General features: G+C 41.3%; 2 protein-coding genes across 3 annotated transcripts; one reads left to right on the plus strand and one right to left on the minus strand.

The window, feature by feature from the left end:
• Nucleotides 1-1,013: 1,013 nt before the first annotated feature.
• On the minus strand, nt 1,014-3,544 carry c1ql2 (complement component 1, q subcomponent-like 2). The gene is made up of 2 exons (XM_037245740.1): nt 2,467-3,544; nt 1,014-2,155 (listed from the first exon to the last, which is right to left on the minus strand). The coding sequence occupies exons 1-2, from the start codon at nt 3,061-3,063 to the stop codon at nt 1,976-1,978; spliced, it is 777 nt and encodes a 258-aa protein (XP_037101635.1). The 5' UTR covers nt 3,064-3,544; the 3' UTR covers nt 1,014-1,975.
• Nucleotides 3,545-7,784: 4,240 nt separating this feature from the next.
• LOC119116371 (metalloreductase STEAP3-like) lies at nt 7,785-14,618 on the plus strand. Of its 2 annotated transcripts, XM_037241693.1 has the most exons (6): nt 7,785-7,930; nt 8,493-8,726; nt 8,901-9,167; nt 9,244-9,771; nt 9,839-10,003; nt 11,655-12,295. In XM_037241693.1, the coding sequence occupies exons 2-6, from the start codon at nt 8,499-8,501 to the stop codon at nt 11,940-11,942; spliced, it is 1,476 nt and encodes a 491-aa protein (XP_037097588.1). In that variant the 5' UTR covers nt 7,785-7,930; nt 8,493-8,498; the 3' UTR covers nt 11,943-12,295. The 2 variants fall into 2 exon arrangements, 1 of the variants encoding a protein (XP_037097588.1); XR_005096269.1 differs by lacking the exons at nt 7,785-7,930; nt 8,493-8,726; nt 8,901-9,167; ... (1 more) ...; nt 9,839-10,003; nt 11,655-12,295 and adding exons at nt 13,471-13,593; nt 13,710-13,827; nt 14,107-14,211; nt 14,292-14,618.
• The last annotated feature ends 1,538 nt before the right edge of the window (nt 14,619-16,156 follow it).

Raw genomic sequence — 16,156 nt, forward strand, 5'->3', positions numbered from 1 at the left:
GTCACTCTGGGAGCTTCCACGGCTAATCCCAGAATGCCCACCTCCCGGCTCCACTATAGCCACCCATGCACAAACAGAAGTCAGTAATTGATGATTTTTAACCGCGTTTAATTTTAATATTTTCAAATGATCTGATGTGCATGAAAGTAGTTCTGACACTTACATTGTATTACTGTGGTATTCTATGACCTTGTATTTGGCCGCTTATAGGAATATTGTTTCTGAAAAAAATTCTCTTACGTCCTCAGTGTAACCTTTAAAAACAAATGGAGGGCTTGCTGACTCAAAACACCCGCTGGCTATTGTGGAGAAAAGGACAGTCAGGGAATTTGGAACATGTGAGCAGCAGTGCGGGACGCGTTTTGCATTGTCTTATTAAAGTCTCGAGGCTACTCTGCAACGCAATGGGCAAACAAAGCAGCCTGGAAAAAAAAAACAACTCTGATGTGGGTTTAAAACACACAGTGAGACAATTACCTGTAGACTTTGCCATGATCGGTGGTCTTTTTTTTTCCAGCCATCTATGTTTTGCCATTTGCTGGTTTATGGAAGTTGATATTGCATTCAGAGGGAATGGTTGCATTGTACTGAAAAGGTGAATTTAAAAACACATTCCTCAAACAACATAAATGGAAAAAAAATCTATCACTCAATAGTGTTTACAAGGTTTTTTTTCCCACAAAATGTCTTCAAAGATGACCATACTGATGTTTAATCTTCGTTCAAGTTTACATACTCAATATCATATACGGCATGTATTGATGAATAAATGATATACGAAGATGTAACCTATTTAACCTTTGCCCAAATACGGCAGCAATAAAAATAATATTTCACTAAATTTGTGTTCAAACTATCATGCCATCAGCCTGTAGTCATAGTTATCAGCACTGAACACACAGGAAGTCTGCCAACCTATTTACTGGTTTGGTCATGTGACATTTCAAATAAGATCCAAGCAATAACACATATTTGTACTTGACAGAAGAGAAAAAGCCTTAAAACCAGACACATTCTTTGTTAGACAATATTTATTCACATATGATAGGGATTCAAAATATAAATGACTTGGTGCTTCATTAGGAGTTTTGTCAAACACACAAAACTATTTTCAAGCAAACAAACAAACAAACAATATCCCTTCTCCCCATGGAAAAAAAAAATATATATATATATTTTTAGCCGCTGGATAGTAAATTGTGACAGTTTCTGTTACACCACTCTGTTCTCTGCTGACACTTTTTTGGATTATCAGATGGGTCCAGCTCCCCTTTGGCAAATTGGATGATAGGACAAGAATGGACGTGTGTGTCTGTAAGGGTGAGTTCCAAATTCGGTATTGATGTCGTGCTTGCATTTGGAATAAAATAAAAAACACACACATACAGAATAAACCCCACCATGGATATATCTGTGAAATGGCCTTAAAGTGGAATCTGACAACAGACTCACAATGGTTAAGAATGTATAAAGCACAACAGTGTTAACAGTACATAACAGAACGCAAAACCTGAACAGAATAGGAGAACAAGAACAGGCTAGTTTTTTTGTGTGTGTCCGACTGTTTGTGTAGTAATGAGTACTACATGTTACTGGAGTTTGTCTGACTGCACTTGAAAGTGCTCTGCTACATTTGTGAAGAGTTTGTTCAGTTGGAGCAGCAAATAAATTGATGCATTTAGATGGCTTCTTTCGTGCCATTGTATCAGATCAATATTTGAAATTTTACCACATAAAACCCGGATTTAACAGCAAGATTGCACAAGATCATCCGACTGATGTTTGACTTCCGAGGAATATCACCCCGCACTGCTAATCCACCAGAGCCTTTAAGTAGAATATCGTATTCACATCTGCACCGAGTAAGCTGTCCATCAATAGACATGAATATAAGCAGCTTGTGTTTTGAAGGACACAAAAACACATGATAACCATATAGTACGTCCATGAAAATAACATCTGCTGACAATTTGACCTAATCAGGGTATAAAATGAAGCCAGAGAAGGTGCTGTACTTGTTATTATTGCCTCCGTGAGCTTTGCCGCCATCCAGTTTCACATACACTTCATCGCCCGAGTCCAAATGCAGCACAGCGCTGTTGCTGGCGTAGTCGTAGTTTTGGTCTGCATCCTGAGCTATGGCACTTGCTCGGACCTGGGAAATAGGGGACAGTATTTGTTATTACAGAACATTCAGATGGCCCTTATGCTGATAATAATGGCCTCACTGTTAGAGGATTACATTTAAAGGTGATGTTTTTGTTTAAAGAACATTTGGAAAATGACCTAATCTAAGGTTTTCGAATATGTGGATGTCATGCACGGAGCTGGGCTTTTCGTGCGTAAAAGTGCGCGTCTTGCTTGCGCGCAAGTGGTCTTTTCATTGTATTACTTGCAGTCATTAAATCCTTTTTTCTTTTTTTTTTTTATTGCAAGGTACAGCCAATTTACAGCTTGTAAACTTACCTGTCCATTTTTACACAGGTCGGCCCACATGCTGGTTCCGTCTCCTCCTCTCATCAGCACATGATAAGTGAAGTAGTAGATCCCGGACACATGGCAGGTGAACTTCCCGGTGCTCGGATCGTAGAGGTTTCCCAAGTTTGTAATCACGTCGTCAAACTTAAGCACCTCGTATCCCTCGTGGGGATTCTTAAGACCGACATAAAAAGCGACACGGTTTCCGCTACTTGTAGAGTTGGTCCCGTCTATTTCGCTGTGCTCTCCCGTTGCTGCGGTCAAAGCGGGGAAGGGGAGTTTGCTGACGCCGCGCTCCCCTGGTGGACCCCTGGGGCCCGGGGGTCCAGGTTCTCCCGGCGGACCCCTGATACCAGGTTTTCCCGGTCGCCCCGGTTCCCCGCGGCTACCTTGTGCCATCGGTGGTAGTGGCGCGACGCTGTTGACGGTCTGGGTCGCCTCTCCAGCGGCGCCTCCCCCGGGTTTTGCGGTGTAAGGGTCGCACACCATCCGACAGGTGCCCATCATCTCGTAATAATGAGCGGAGGTCTCCGAGGGGCGCAGGAGGAGAAGCGGCACCGCAATGGCCAGAGCCAGCAGAACCATCACGACAGCGGTGACCACAGCCAACAGTGACCACTTCCTCCGCGCAGTTCGGAGACCAAGGGACGACAGAAAATCCGCGGAGCCTCGGTGCGGGGCAATGGTGAAAGAGGGTTAAATAGTTTTAGAAAGAAACAAAAGATCAAGTTGGTCGCGCGCGCATCACTCGGTCCAACGCCTTTCAATGGGCAGGGGCGAAGAGAGCCTTGGAACCAGTCTCGATGGATGGTCACACGGTACCAGATGCGCCCAGACCAGCTGCGTCCAAATGTCAAGAGATGCCAAAGCCGAAACCGGAAAAACATACGACGCCTGCCTTTCAAATTAAAACAACAGCGTGATTTATATATAAATAAAAAACACATTCAATGCAATGAAAAATAATGCAATTAAGCGATACAGCGAGACATTATGGACAATGCCAGCCACTCTCTGCACACCGTCATCATCACTCAGAGGAGCCTGGTCAGTGTGACGCTGCTCCTACCCAAGTGTAGGACCAACAGAATGCTGAACTCCTTTGTTCCTCAAGCCATCAAACTGTACAACTCCTCACTTGGGGGAAGGAGGTGATAGGACCAGGGAATGACCTTCAACAAGTATTTATTACATGATAATTTATTTATTATTTGACACTTTATTTATTACTCAAGGCTGTATTTATTTATTTATTTATTTATTTATTTATTGCTCAACTCTTTAATACTCATATGAACTATTCTTTTTTGTTCTGTTTTTCCGTGTCTGCTACTGGCGCCAAAATTTCATGAGGGACTAATCCCAAGGGATAAATAAAATTGAGTATAAGTTTATCTCTAATAATTAAATAGATCTTTTTCAATGAGGTCGAGGCCAACAGGAACTGAATTTAGATTTTGGGGCATTTGCATTTTGGTACACAGAAATTATTTTGGCATTGAAGCAGCTATTCTCTTGAGAATCCTCAACAGCTGTATTCATGCTTATGCTTTTCAGTGCAGGTTTCTTTTTGTTTATTAAAAGTTCTTCATCTCCATTAAAACCCTTACTCTATTGGTTTTATTCACATTTTTATGTGAAGGACCAAAACTACTAAAATACATTCTAAAACGCCTGATATTGGATCATAGTCCTCATATCGACCATAATACTTTCCAAAATCTTCTGAGGATGAACATAAGGCTTTACTGAAGCCTGCACAGACCCCCCCATCCCCCCCCCCCCATCCCCCCAAGCAATTTCAGATTGTGTTCATCTCAGCTTTTACTCCTGAAACATGACTGGCACTGAGAAATGGCATGAACGCCATTAGAAGTCAGAAGGGTAAAGCAGGAAGGAAAAGATGGAGGTCCTGGAAAAGCCAGGAATTCAATATATAGCACCGTTATCATGCATTCGTTGTTTTGCTTATTCACTGAACATGATTTTTGGAGCGTATAAAAGAAATACTAGAAGAATTCAGATTTAGGCAAACCAACGGCTTTTTCTAGGCTGCATAAATGACCTTTATTCAGGATTAGTACAGTGAACTGTATCTTCCAGCTATGATGAGCCATGCACATGCACTGTCCACATTATGCACTGCTGCTGCCTCGTGGCACTGCCGTGCTTTTTTGTCACATTGCATGTGAATGCATGGTGAAGTAATGCACACAAACCATGCAGTGAGACAATTGCATCAGTCCGAATCTGTTCCTACTTGCATTAATGGTTTCCAAGATTGTCATAAAGACAGGAAACACAATGTTAGCTAACTAACTGCCTGCCATTGTAAATAAACCTCCAATTTTACGATGAAGACTCTAGGGAATATTATTAAGATGAGCATATTATGTGAAGTGCCATGGAGTATGTGTGAAACTCTTGCTGAGCCACAACTATGAGAACTTGCGGCATCAGCTCCTGTCTCAACATGTGACCCTAATCCCAGATGAAGATGCTGGGGACTTGCCCTGGAAAGCACATAGAATATTGTCTGTCTTCATGACACCTTGTGACACTGACGCCCCATCCCATGTCAACAAAACGTTAATGTTCGATGACCACATGCCTTCACTTGTGTGTACCTTAAATGATTACCGTAATTTTCGGACTATAAGTCGCACCGGAGTATAAGTCGCACCAGCCATAAAATGCCCAAAAAAGTGAAAAAAAACCATATATATGTATATAAGTCGCTCCTGAGTACAAGTCGCCCCCCCACCCAAACTATGAAAAAAAACCGCGACTTATAGTCCGAAAATTACGGTATCCTTGTATCATCCAGCATCTGGATGAAACTATCTTGTCACACTTGTCAGATCTCATCATCAAAGTTTGTTAGTTAGCACTCCAACCATCTTCTTATGCTTTTGTGGAAAGGTTTTCACCAGTGGTTGCCTTTTGGTTGATTTGACTTATTGTAAAACTGTAAGATACTGTATATATATAGATCATCAAAAAATAATGTTTTATGTTTTTAGCTTCTTTGAAATATGTTGCAGCTTTGGAACTATAGGAAGATAGTTGAGAACCACTTTTGTAAATGGTCTTAAAGATACACTTAAATAGACTGAACATTGGCACTTATAAGCTAGATATATTATAATGATGTAAGCACTAAAAAGGATAAAACTATTCTGTAGTGATTTAAAAGCTTTTGGGGGATGCAATATACGACTGGCCCACCCACTTTTGGAGCTCGCTTCCTGTTTTTTTTTTTTTTTTCCATCTCAGCCTGTCTAGAGGCAGGAAAGCATGCATTTTAATCCATATTGCAGAGATGGGCACTTCACTCATTGGTCACGCATATTCCTCTTTAAAAGTGAGCGTTTCTGAAGGGATTGGTTATTTAATTATTTCACTAGAATGAATAGATAAAAAAGAAAATGGCAATTGATTTTAATTTACTGATCAAAACATACATCAACTGAGCTTCAATAGCAGCTCCTCTACAGTTGGTGGTCCACCTCAGATCTTGACCTGAACAGTCGGTGCAGAACCCGTACAGCATTCTTCTATTTGATCATCGCCTTCTTTTTGACTCTCGAGATCACTGAAAGAGCAAAACAAAAATTTTGGGACATATTACACAGTACTAGAAGATACAAGATAGTAAGGTGCTAAGTTGTGCAATATTTTACAAGAAGCAAAACCTTGGAATTTCATCTCAAGTGAATAAGAGAGATCGCAGTGACTGACGCCTAAGGAAATTGCAAATGTATTTCAAAGAACTGTAGGTTGTGAGACAAACAAGTGGCCACGCCAGAACGAGCATGACAAAGGGGCAGGACAACAGTCATGCCCAGTTTGTGGGTGTACGTGCGTGCGTGCACATGTGTGTGCGTGCACATGTGTGTGTGTGCGTGCGTGTGTGTGTGTGTGTGTGGGGGGGGGGGGGGGCGTGACAGTAATGCACTGCTGTGAGCCAGAGGGATTCAACCTTTTGCAAGTGGCAAAGGCAGACATGATGAAGTCTTGTTGACAGTCTGTAACCTTCGGTCAGACATCCTTTAACACAATTTTGCTTTTGCTCATGATTCGAATCCTAGGGCCAGTTTATCAAATAGCCAACACCAAATTAAGATGAAGAAAAAAATAAATATAAAATAATCAAACTATATAAGATGTTTTCTTAATCATGAAGCTCAGGGCACGTCGTGTGGCTTCTTGAAGGAAACCTAGCCCTCAGTCCACCATGTGCAAGCAGAACCCCTCGGTGATAAGTATGTGATAAATGCGTGCAGCCCTCAGACCTTTTAGATTTCCAATGTGTTTGTGGGGGCAGCTCAGCATGATGACAAGAAATATATAGTCGATATTTTTGCTTTTTTTAATAGTTTTTTTTCCATTTCCACATACAAACGAAAATGTTCCCTTTTGTAAAAAGGACCTAAAATAATGCAGTATGACTATATGTTACCGACAAAGTTTAACCAGAATCATATTGTCATGTAAGATGTGAGCATATGCAACTTGACCTCAGTTCAGTGTATCAAAATGATTAACTATGTATGTATATAGGGTGCTCAGAAAAACACAGAACTCTTATGTTTTGATTGACAGATTTATTTTTATAGCAACAGTCACCAAACCTTTTTAAAAATGAGAGCTACTCAAGCACCGATCAATGCGAAGGCTGGTTTGATACACACTTCAAATTCTCCAAATTACCTTTCATCGCAAAAAATATTATTAATGGCATGAATTCATGAGAAGACAATGATAATTTCAAAGTCGAAGTCAAAGTCTGCTTTATTGTCAATTTCTTCACGTCAAGACACACAAATAGATCGAAATTGCGTTTTCTACTCTTCCACAATAATTAAGAAAGAGGTCGCAAAACAATCTTCATACACCTTTATCAGTGTTCACAATTTCAAATGATCATTTTATTTCTGCAATATTTCCAGAAAAATCACAATGTCCCATCACTGGTGACCTATTTATTGGGCAGGGACCATGATGATGACCCCTGCTTCATAGCTGCAGGACTTTCCAAGCACCTTATATGTAGGCTGCAGACAATGTTTCTTTTTACTAAAACATCTTGGCTGCACATAACTGTTGCAAATCTCTAGTTGTTGGAAGACCATACGGAGACGCGTGTTTTCTTTGTCTTCCCTGGGCTACTTATATCATACCTTGTCAATCAAGTGAAGAGATGGTGACAAATAGCCTTCAGACAGCTCACACGCATGAACACATCCATTTTTATCTTCCTCCAACATGAGGGGGCGCGGCTAGGGGGTGGCTTCGGAAATGTCGTCATCTTACCAGGAAGAGAAACAGCATCGCTGAGCGTATAAACGCGTCAAAAACTTACAACCTACTGTTGCATCGTATTTATGCGGTGTAACTTTGGTTTTACTTCACGAAAAGTCTTCTGTGATCCAACGATTTGTTTCAAGAGGTACTTATTTGAAGTTAACTTAACTAGAGGTCGGCCAAGAACATTAGGCAAACCGCCATGACATTAAGTTTAATTTTCGCTTTGAGGTGTTGTGGCAAGTCGCAAATTAAACTGCTACGCTAATGAAATTAAATTACCTGGCTATAGGTTAGCGGCAACAAAAGTAACGTTGGTCTTTATCTAGTAATGTTGCGCCATTTAGATCACAGTTTAACTGAGATGTTGAAGTTTAGACGTTTGCGTGCTGATTCCAAAATAATTTCTGCAGTTGGCCAGAGTAGAATGCGCATGGGACTCAAACAATTATCAAATGAGAAGAACACAAACAATTAAATATTGTTTACTTGGCTTTATTTGTACATTAGATTTGGTCAATTTCCAATTGCCTTCAATATTTGATGAGTGCTCTTACTGCTAATTGTCTTTTCTCCAACCCATACCACATTACTAGAATTTAGTTTAATGGATCTAACCCCAATTAAATGTGGAGAATAGTTTTTCACACCTTGGGTTCATTTATGTTAACAGATCATAAAGCTGCTTCTTCCTTCTCATTTGTCAGCCCACCATGCCTGATGAGATGCAACGGGCTTTAATCCAGAGAGGGGGTGAGACAGGTGGTTGCAGGCCTCTTGCGGCTTGTATGTCTGAGCTTGACACTCAAGTTGTCGGCATCCTGGGCACCGGTGACTTCTCCCGCTCGCTTGCCAGAAGACTGGTGGCCTCTGGCTACCAGGTGGTGGTGGGGAGTAGAACGCCCAAACGCTCTGTTGCTCTTTTTCCTGAAGAGGCAGAGGTGAGACTGATAATAATAATAATTTTAATGCATCTGAATTATATAGCAGAATTGAACCAGGGAGTGACCTGCTCACTAATAAACAATTGGACAGACAAAGAAGTATTCATTTGTGTCATTTGGCCTTGTCAGACTTGTGCCCTCTATTCTAATATTTTTTTTCTTGGCACCCAGGTGACCTCCCAGCTGGAAGCGGCCAGCCAGGCCGACATAGTCTTTGTCGCGATCTTCCCTGAGCATCACTCCACCCTGTTGGAGCTGAAGCCGGCGCTGGCGGGAAAAATACTGGTGGATGTTAGCAACGGCTTGCAGATCAAGCAAGGTGGGCCGTCCTATGCCGAACAACTGGCTGGCATGTTTCCAGAAAGCTTTATAGTTAAAGGTTTTAACACGATATCAGCATGGGTGCTTCAGACTGGACCACGAGATGGAAGCAGACAGGTAGGACAATTGCAGAAATATCTCTGATGTCTGCAAAATCCAGTAAGCCATTTTTTTGGTTGTCTTCCTTGTGTAGGTTTTCTTGTGCAGTGACAGCAGTAAGGCCAAGAGCTCAGTCCTGGGAATGTGTCACAGGATGGGCTTTCATCCTGTGGATATGGGTCTGCTCTCCTCTTCTGTGGAGATTGAAAACCTCCCCTTTTATCTGTTTCCTTCCTGGGGCACGGCCATCCTCATCAGCACGATTCTCTTTATCTTCTTCTACCTTTACAACTTTGTCCGTGACGTCTTGCATCCCTTCGTCATGGCAAAGAAGAGTGTCTTCTACAAAATGCCCATTGAAACCGTCAACGTCACTTTACCATCCGTCGCCTTGGTGATGCTTGCACTCGTCTACATGCCGGGCTTACTTGCTGCATTGCTCCAGCTAAGGCGGGGCACCAAATACGATCGCTTTCCCGATTGGCTCGCCAAGTGGCTCGTCAAGAGGAAGCAGTTTGGATTGTGCAGCTTCCTGTGTGCAGCCATGCACGCCATCTACAGCCTGTGTCTGCCCATGCGGAAATCGGCTCGCTTCAAGTTGCTCAACGCTGCTTTCAAGCAGGTGAGTGAGATGATCACACCTGTTGCAAGGGTAATCCATCAATCGTGTGAAACTGTGTGGTGTGCAGGTGAAAGAAAACGTGGAGGACTCGTGGAGTGACGAGGGGGTGTGGAGAATGGAGCTGTACGTCTCAGTGGGCATCATAGCGCTCGGGCTGCTCTCCCTGCTGGCTATCACCTCGCTACCGTCTGTGGCCGACAACATCAACTGGCGAGAGTTCAACTTTGTACAGGTAAGCTGGAAGAGCTTCAGGTCAGGACGACCTGGCTTGTGTTTCAACAATCAGATGAGTAGGCAGGATTTGATAATATTGTCTGCAGATTTTGATTTGTTACTCAAAACTATGCTGAGTGAGCTTGGTAATTTATCAGCACAAAATGGCAGATCATGCAAACAAGAGGAAGAAGTCAAGGCTAAATCATGTTGTAGACTTACTAACCTTGGGAATGAATTGAATGTCAATAACGTTGTCGTATTTATGCGATCAGTGAAGCTTGAGTCAAGACCAACTGAGACACATATGACTGAATTATCGATTGTGATTTTTAAAGTGGTAAATTTTGCGTTAATATTTTGATTATCTCGTACGCATGACGAATATCTGCAATTGCAGTGTGTTTAGTTCCACCCCACCTCTACCATAACACGTCAGTACTGCAACGGGGGTGTCACAGTTCGCGTACGTTTGATTTAATTTTAGTACCCACTACAAATTAAGACAGTGGAAATGCAAACATATGCTCTCGAGAGGGTGTTTCCGTGAAGATAAATCACGCATCCAAACAATTAGTATGTTTGCACTTTTGCAGCTGACTCATTTTGGATGCTAACACTCAAAGCTGCCATCATTGCTGGGGCGCACACATTCCTTTCTCCTCCTTGTCCCCCCCCCCCCCCCCCCCCCCCCTTTCATCACGCCACTAAACTAATCCTCTGGCCGTCAGATTAGTCATGTCCCAACTGCCGGCCAGCAATGAATTATTGCCGTCCTCTTAGCACTCGCCACCGATGAATGTTCCTGTGCAGTGCAGCGCTTCAGGACAGACACTTGATCTTGAATGAAATGAGTCAAATACTCGCTCAAACATGAAACTCTGAAAAGTTTTCAAAAAAGTGAAGCACCCACATTCAACCTATTTAAGACTAACAATGCAAACGTTTTTGTCTTGCTATTTCATTATAGTCACATTCGCGTTGGTTTAAAATTGAAAATCGCAAACTAGAAATAATAAAGGGTTCAAAGGTCGGTGTTTGGAGCATATGACCAAACCATATAACCCTAGTGGGTGCCACAGTCTCCCTTTGCATTTGCAGTATCCAAGAAGTAGTTCTCATTTTACAACAGGTGGTTGTATATATGATGTTTTAAAGAGTTCAGACGCAGAATGGCTCTCACATATTTTTTGGAAGTTGGCCCAATTGCCAGTGGTTAATTGATGATTTTCCAGCCTTGCCAGATCTGCCACAGAAAAGCATTTAATCTTTCAGCGTTGTTATTTTTAGTGCACAGTAGGTAGAAGTAGTTTGAATTGAGGCTTTGTTAAGCAGAAGTAAATTCATGTGCATTGGAAAGAGACACTCATCTCTGGCCTGCGTGAGAGTAGGGAAGAGCTCGACTATTTTGGACCCCCGACCACTACAATCTTGGGAAGTTGCTGTATTTGCACCCTGTGATAGCTAATATGGATTGCATTTGTGGTACTCACTCGGGGCATGGGTCGAAGGTCACAGTGTTTGCTTACAGCTGTTTGGTGGCCTATGACCCAGTGAATAGCAGAAACTCTAAATTGGCACAAACACAAAAGCTTTTTCAAACAGTAACTAAAATATTTAGGTTTTAAATCAAATAAACATGAATAAACTAAACATGTGACACCCTACAGTCCACTTTAGGTTACTGCGCCCTGTCCATGGCCACCGTCCATACACTCCTCTTCGGCTGGGACCGCGCCTTTGACCCGGGCCAATACCACTTCCTCCTGCCACCCACTTTCTTATTGGTCCTCATCCTCCCCGTCACAGTTCTGATGGTTCGCCTCATTCTCCTGCTGCCCTGTATTGCGCATCAACTCCGGAAGATCCGCCGCGGATGGGAGAAAAGTCGGCACATCCGCTTCGTCCTGCCAAGCGATAACTGCTATAACAGCATTGATAACATCAGCAATGTTTGAAGAATAGTAAAACAGACAACCTTCAATTAATTTGTTGCACTTATATGGAATGTATATATATATTATTAGAATAATATGAGAATAGAAATAATTTAATAACGATGCCTAGTAATAGTGGCTCCTCAACCTTAATAATCACTATGCATTTTTCTGCAGGATTTTGACTTTTATTTATTTTTTCCTGTTGTATCACTGATGATTTGGTTGCCTGCTTCAGATTACTCTGTGCCAAAAATCTGTCTCAAACTGCTGGTATTGTTGATTTTTGTCAAATATATTTTGTCATCATTGTGCCTGAAATCCGTTTGCTGTAACATAATTTTGGATTAAAGTCATTTTCTTTCTACTTAAAATAATTTGAGAGGTAATTGCACTTGATGGCCATCAAAATTTTATAGGGATCACGGACAAGAAAGATTGGCCTGATTTAGGCAAGTGGTGCGATCCTGCCATCTAGTGGCACAATAAGATCTCAAGTTTTCGTCGCAAGTGTCTGGACTCAGTGGGTTCTCAGTTTCACCAATTGTGAACTTCCCCCAACCCCATAGGCGATTTAAACACGCTTACTAAAGGAATAATTTTTTTTTTTTTTTTTTTTTACAGATGACTAATTCCTAAGATGCCCCTCCACTTAAATTAATCAACGTCTACAACTAACACGCCTTTGCCGTTTTAAAATGTAAAACAACACTCAGGAAATCGTACATAGAAAGGCTCCAAATGAGAATGTAGAATTGGTAAAAACACGAATTGCATTTAAATTGAATAAAAGCAGGAAAAAGGCATTAGCTCGTTAAATTCTAATATGGTACAACAAAATAAAATAATCATTAGTTACAATTACTACATTGTTTCAACTAATATTAATTCGACGGCGTGTTTGAATCTGAGTTGGTTAGTTTTAATATCAAGCAGTTTATTAAAGCCGGTGGCACAGTGGACACTGGTTAGCACGTCCGCTTCACAGGAGGGTGCGGGTTCGATTCCACCTCCGGCCCTCCCTCTGTGGAGTTTGCATGTTCGCCCCGTGCCTGCGTGTTTTTATTCCAGGCACTCCTGTTTCCTCCCAAAAATATGCTTGGTAGGCCGATTGAGCACTCCAAATTGCCCCTAGGTGTGAGTGCGGATGGTTGTTCATCTCTGTGTGCCCTGCGAATGGCTGGCAACCGGTTCAGGGTGGCCCCCGCCTACCGCCCGATGACGGCTGGGATGGGCTTCAGCACGCCCGCGACCCCCGGTCAGAAGCTTATGACGCTACACCCAAGCTGACATTACAATGACAGGACTAATTAAGGCTGACATAAACTGTGAAGAATAAAATGACCAGCTGATGTTTTAATCTAAAAATGAGTCGTGTAAACCATAAAGCAGACACCTTTTTTTCCTGAAACATTGACTAAGAATTAAACATCCCTTCATTTATATATTGAAAAGATCTGTCGTGCATAATTATGTGGATGCAAGGAAAACAAACAGTACGTATATGTAAGGGTTAACTTTTACAAGAGAAAGGAATTGCCTTCCTGCTTGTTGATGAGGCCACACAGGTACCTCCCACTTTTACCTTACAGCAGGAACACATTGACAAGGCTGAAACCTCGATGCAAGTTCTACACGTTTAAGGTGCCTCCTTCTCATTGTTGCCATGACTGTAAGTATATTAGCCATGAGAGGTGCTTCTGTCAGTTTCAACATTGTGCAAGAGTGTGCTTGTCTGCTTCAGCCTGTTTGTTCAGTACCACCTCCACTTTTGTTTTTTGCCTACAGGAAAGTTTTAAGAAAGCCGCTGAGGAAGTGAAGGCGTTGAAAACACGCCCAAACCGTGAAGAAGTGAACGCACTTTACGGTTTATACAAACAGGCCATGATTGGGGACATTGATTCTGGTGAGTAAATGTAAGTTTTAACAAACGATGTCTCGGGATAGATATCCGGCCTTTTTGGACATAAGGTCCTAATAGGTTGCATGTGCTGAGGACAAAAAGAAGCTAGACAGGTTAGGTGTCATTGTAAAAAAAAAAATGATGAAAAGATTGATAAGTGTGCGTAAAAGGGGTGTATTTTGTCTGGTAAGACATTCTTCAAATATTTGAAAACTATCCATCCAGATCTTTACTGATCAAGAATTCTGTGTGACAGTGAGTTTGAACTGATGTTTACTGCAGTCGTCAGCTAGAGAAAATCAACCACATTCTTTGCAGCCACAGCTCGTCCAGGGATATTAGACATCATAGGACGACGGAAATGGGATTCGTGGACGGAAAAGAAAGGTATATCTTATATACTTATGTGATTTGTGTATGACTGACAAGCTGATTGCAGAAGGTGACTGGTTGTTTTGATTCCCCAGGTATGTCCAAAGAAGAGGCAATGGCTGCCTATGTTGATGTGGTGGAGAAGCTGAAAACAAAATATGGACCATAAAATCTATTTCTCATAAATAAGTATTGATTTTTTTTAAATGTGATGCTCCATTTGAAAAAAAAATATGAAGTACTAAATTTGTGTTCTGATGTGGAAGCTTGACCCTACTTTGCCACTGATCTCTTTTTTACATGCAATTTTAATCAAACGACTTTGTTTTTGTGTCATAATACCGGCTCGACTATAGAAGCATATGTACTGAGTCCTGAATGCCCTTTTGAGTGATTTAATAAAACAGTGGCTTTTCTGCTTACACGAGTGTCATTATGACACAGTGGCGATGACAACAAAGAGGAAGGTGAAAACAAGCATAGCCTAACAGTTAACAAAAATATGGCTATCAAGCTCCACGCTCTTCACCTGACTACTGGTAACAGCGCCTACCTGGCATTTATTATCTGCCATGTGGCCAGGTACTCAATTGAGGCAAAGTGATTTTTGTAAAATACCATTAATGAGAGAATAATGACAGAAACAAATGACAGAACAGACGACTCCCACCAAATCTAAATATATAAGATCATCTGCTGGTCGTTTTGTGTCATTGCAGTATCTTACTATGTCATTTCATGTGGCCTAGTCTGCCAGAAAATAATAAATAAAAGGTCACACAGAAATGTTGGATAACATCAATGCACCTTTACACGCCACCTGACAGCCAAGGAAGAAGGCATGTTTTGTCTTTGTTTTACATGCTGAATAGAACAGCGTCTTTCCATATTTAACAACTTAACGTTATGGCTCCTTGTTATACTAAAAGTAGTAGATTTTACTGACATTAGTGGCTGTATAGAAGAATGCATCCGTTAGCATTGTCTCCAACTTTTAGTTTATAAATGACGTAATGTTCTTCAGATTGTGTGCAAAACATTCTTTAATTTTAAGGCAGGGTTGGTGATTCTCAAAGGAATATGCCGGCATATTTCTTTGAGATTCCTGTGCCCAGCATACAACAAAATACTGAATAATTTGAAGCTTTAATTACTTAGCTTTCAATGGCTAAATAAATATTCTTAATTACTCAAGCTATGAAGCCGTACCATTTGATGCTGATCTGAATATGGATTATCTTTGCAGGGCAGAGAAACTCTGAATCACAGTTTTGAGGATTAGGGTCCAGATCAAGGCTGCAGCTTTCAATGTGTACTCTAGAGTTACACACATTACAGAAAGATGCATGTTAAGATGTAAGAAACTCTCACAAAAAACAAGACTCTCTTTCAACCTCCAGCATCACCAAAACATGTAACAATCCCCTCACTTCATCAGTCACAAAATATTTCTTAATCTATCTGTTTCTTCTGGAACAGTATGTGCTCCAGTATGTTTAAATTTGAAGAGGGGAAGGAATACTGATACCGGATAATAGTCACAGTGGTACAGTTCTTTGTTTGTAAATAGCAGTGAGTCCCGAAGGAAGATAAAGACTCCTTTCAGAATGAAGGACATGAACAGCTGGATGTGAATGTGGTTCCTGGTAGAGTGCAATTTCCTGAGCAAAGACATGCAACGTTAATGTGGTATTTACAATATTCTGAGAGGCGGATTCATGGTTCTCCCCTAAAGAGACAGAAAATGTGATTGCAAGGATTAGAGAGATGAACCAGAGTGCATATCCGGTCGTATATATATATATATATATATATATATATATATATATATATATATATATATATATATATATATATATATATATATCATCTTCACATACGAGAAATACAAATGGGAATCGGGTGGCTGGTGAAGGAAAAGAGAATGTCATTGTACAAAATTTAGTAACTGGGATGAATG

The sequence above is a fragment of the Syngnathus acus genome, chromosome 2, assembly GCF_901709675.1.
Source record: "Syngnathus acus chromosome 2, fSynAcu1.2, whole genome shotgun sequence".
Lineage (NCBI taxonomy): Eukaryota > Metazoa > Chordata > Actinopteri > Syngnathiformes > Syngnathidae > Syngnathus > Syngnathus acus.

Excerpts from the sequence above, each read along its gene's own strand:
- c1ql2 (XM_037245740.1), bottom strand. The coding sequence starts at position 3,063 with ATGGTTCTGCTGGCTCTGGCCATTGCGGTGCCGCTTCTCCTCCTGCGC. Across the intron at positions 2,156-2,466 it reads ACCTGTGTAAAAATGGACAG|GTCCGAGCAAGTGCCATAGC; the intron begins GTAAGTTTACAA and ends CCTATTTCCCAG.
- LOC119116371 (XM_037241693.1), top strand. The coding sequence starts at position 8,499 with ATGCCTGATGAGATGCAACGGGCTTTAATCCAGAGAGGGGGTGAGACA. Across the intron at positions 8,727-8,900 it reads TTTTTCCTGAAGAGGCAGAG|GTGACCTCCCAGCTGGAAGC; the intron begins GTGAGACTGATA and ends CTTGGCACCCAG. Across the intron at positions 9,772-9,838 it reads TCAACGCTGCTTTCAAGCAG|GTGAAAGAAAACGTGGAGGA; the intron begins GTGAGTGAGATG and ends TGTGGTGTGCAG.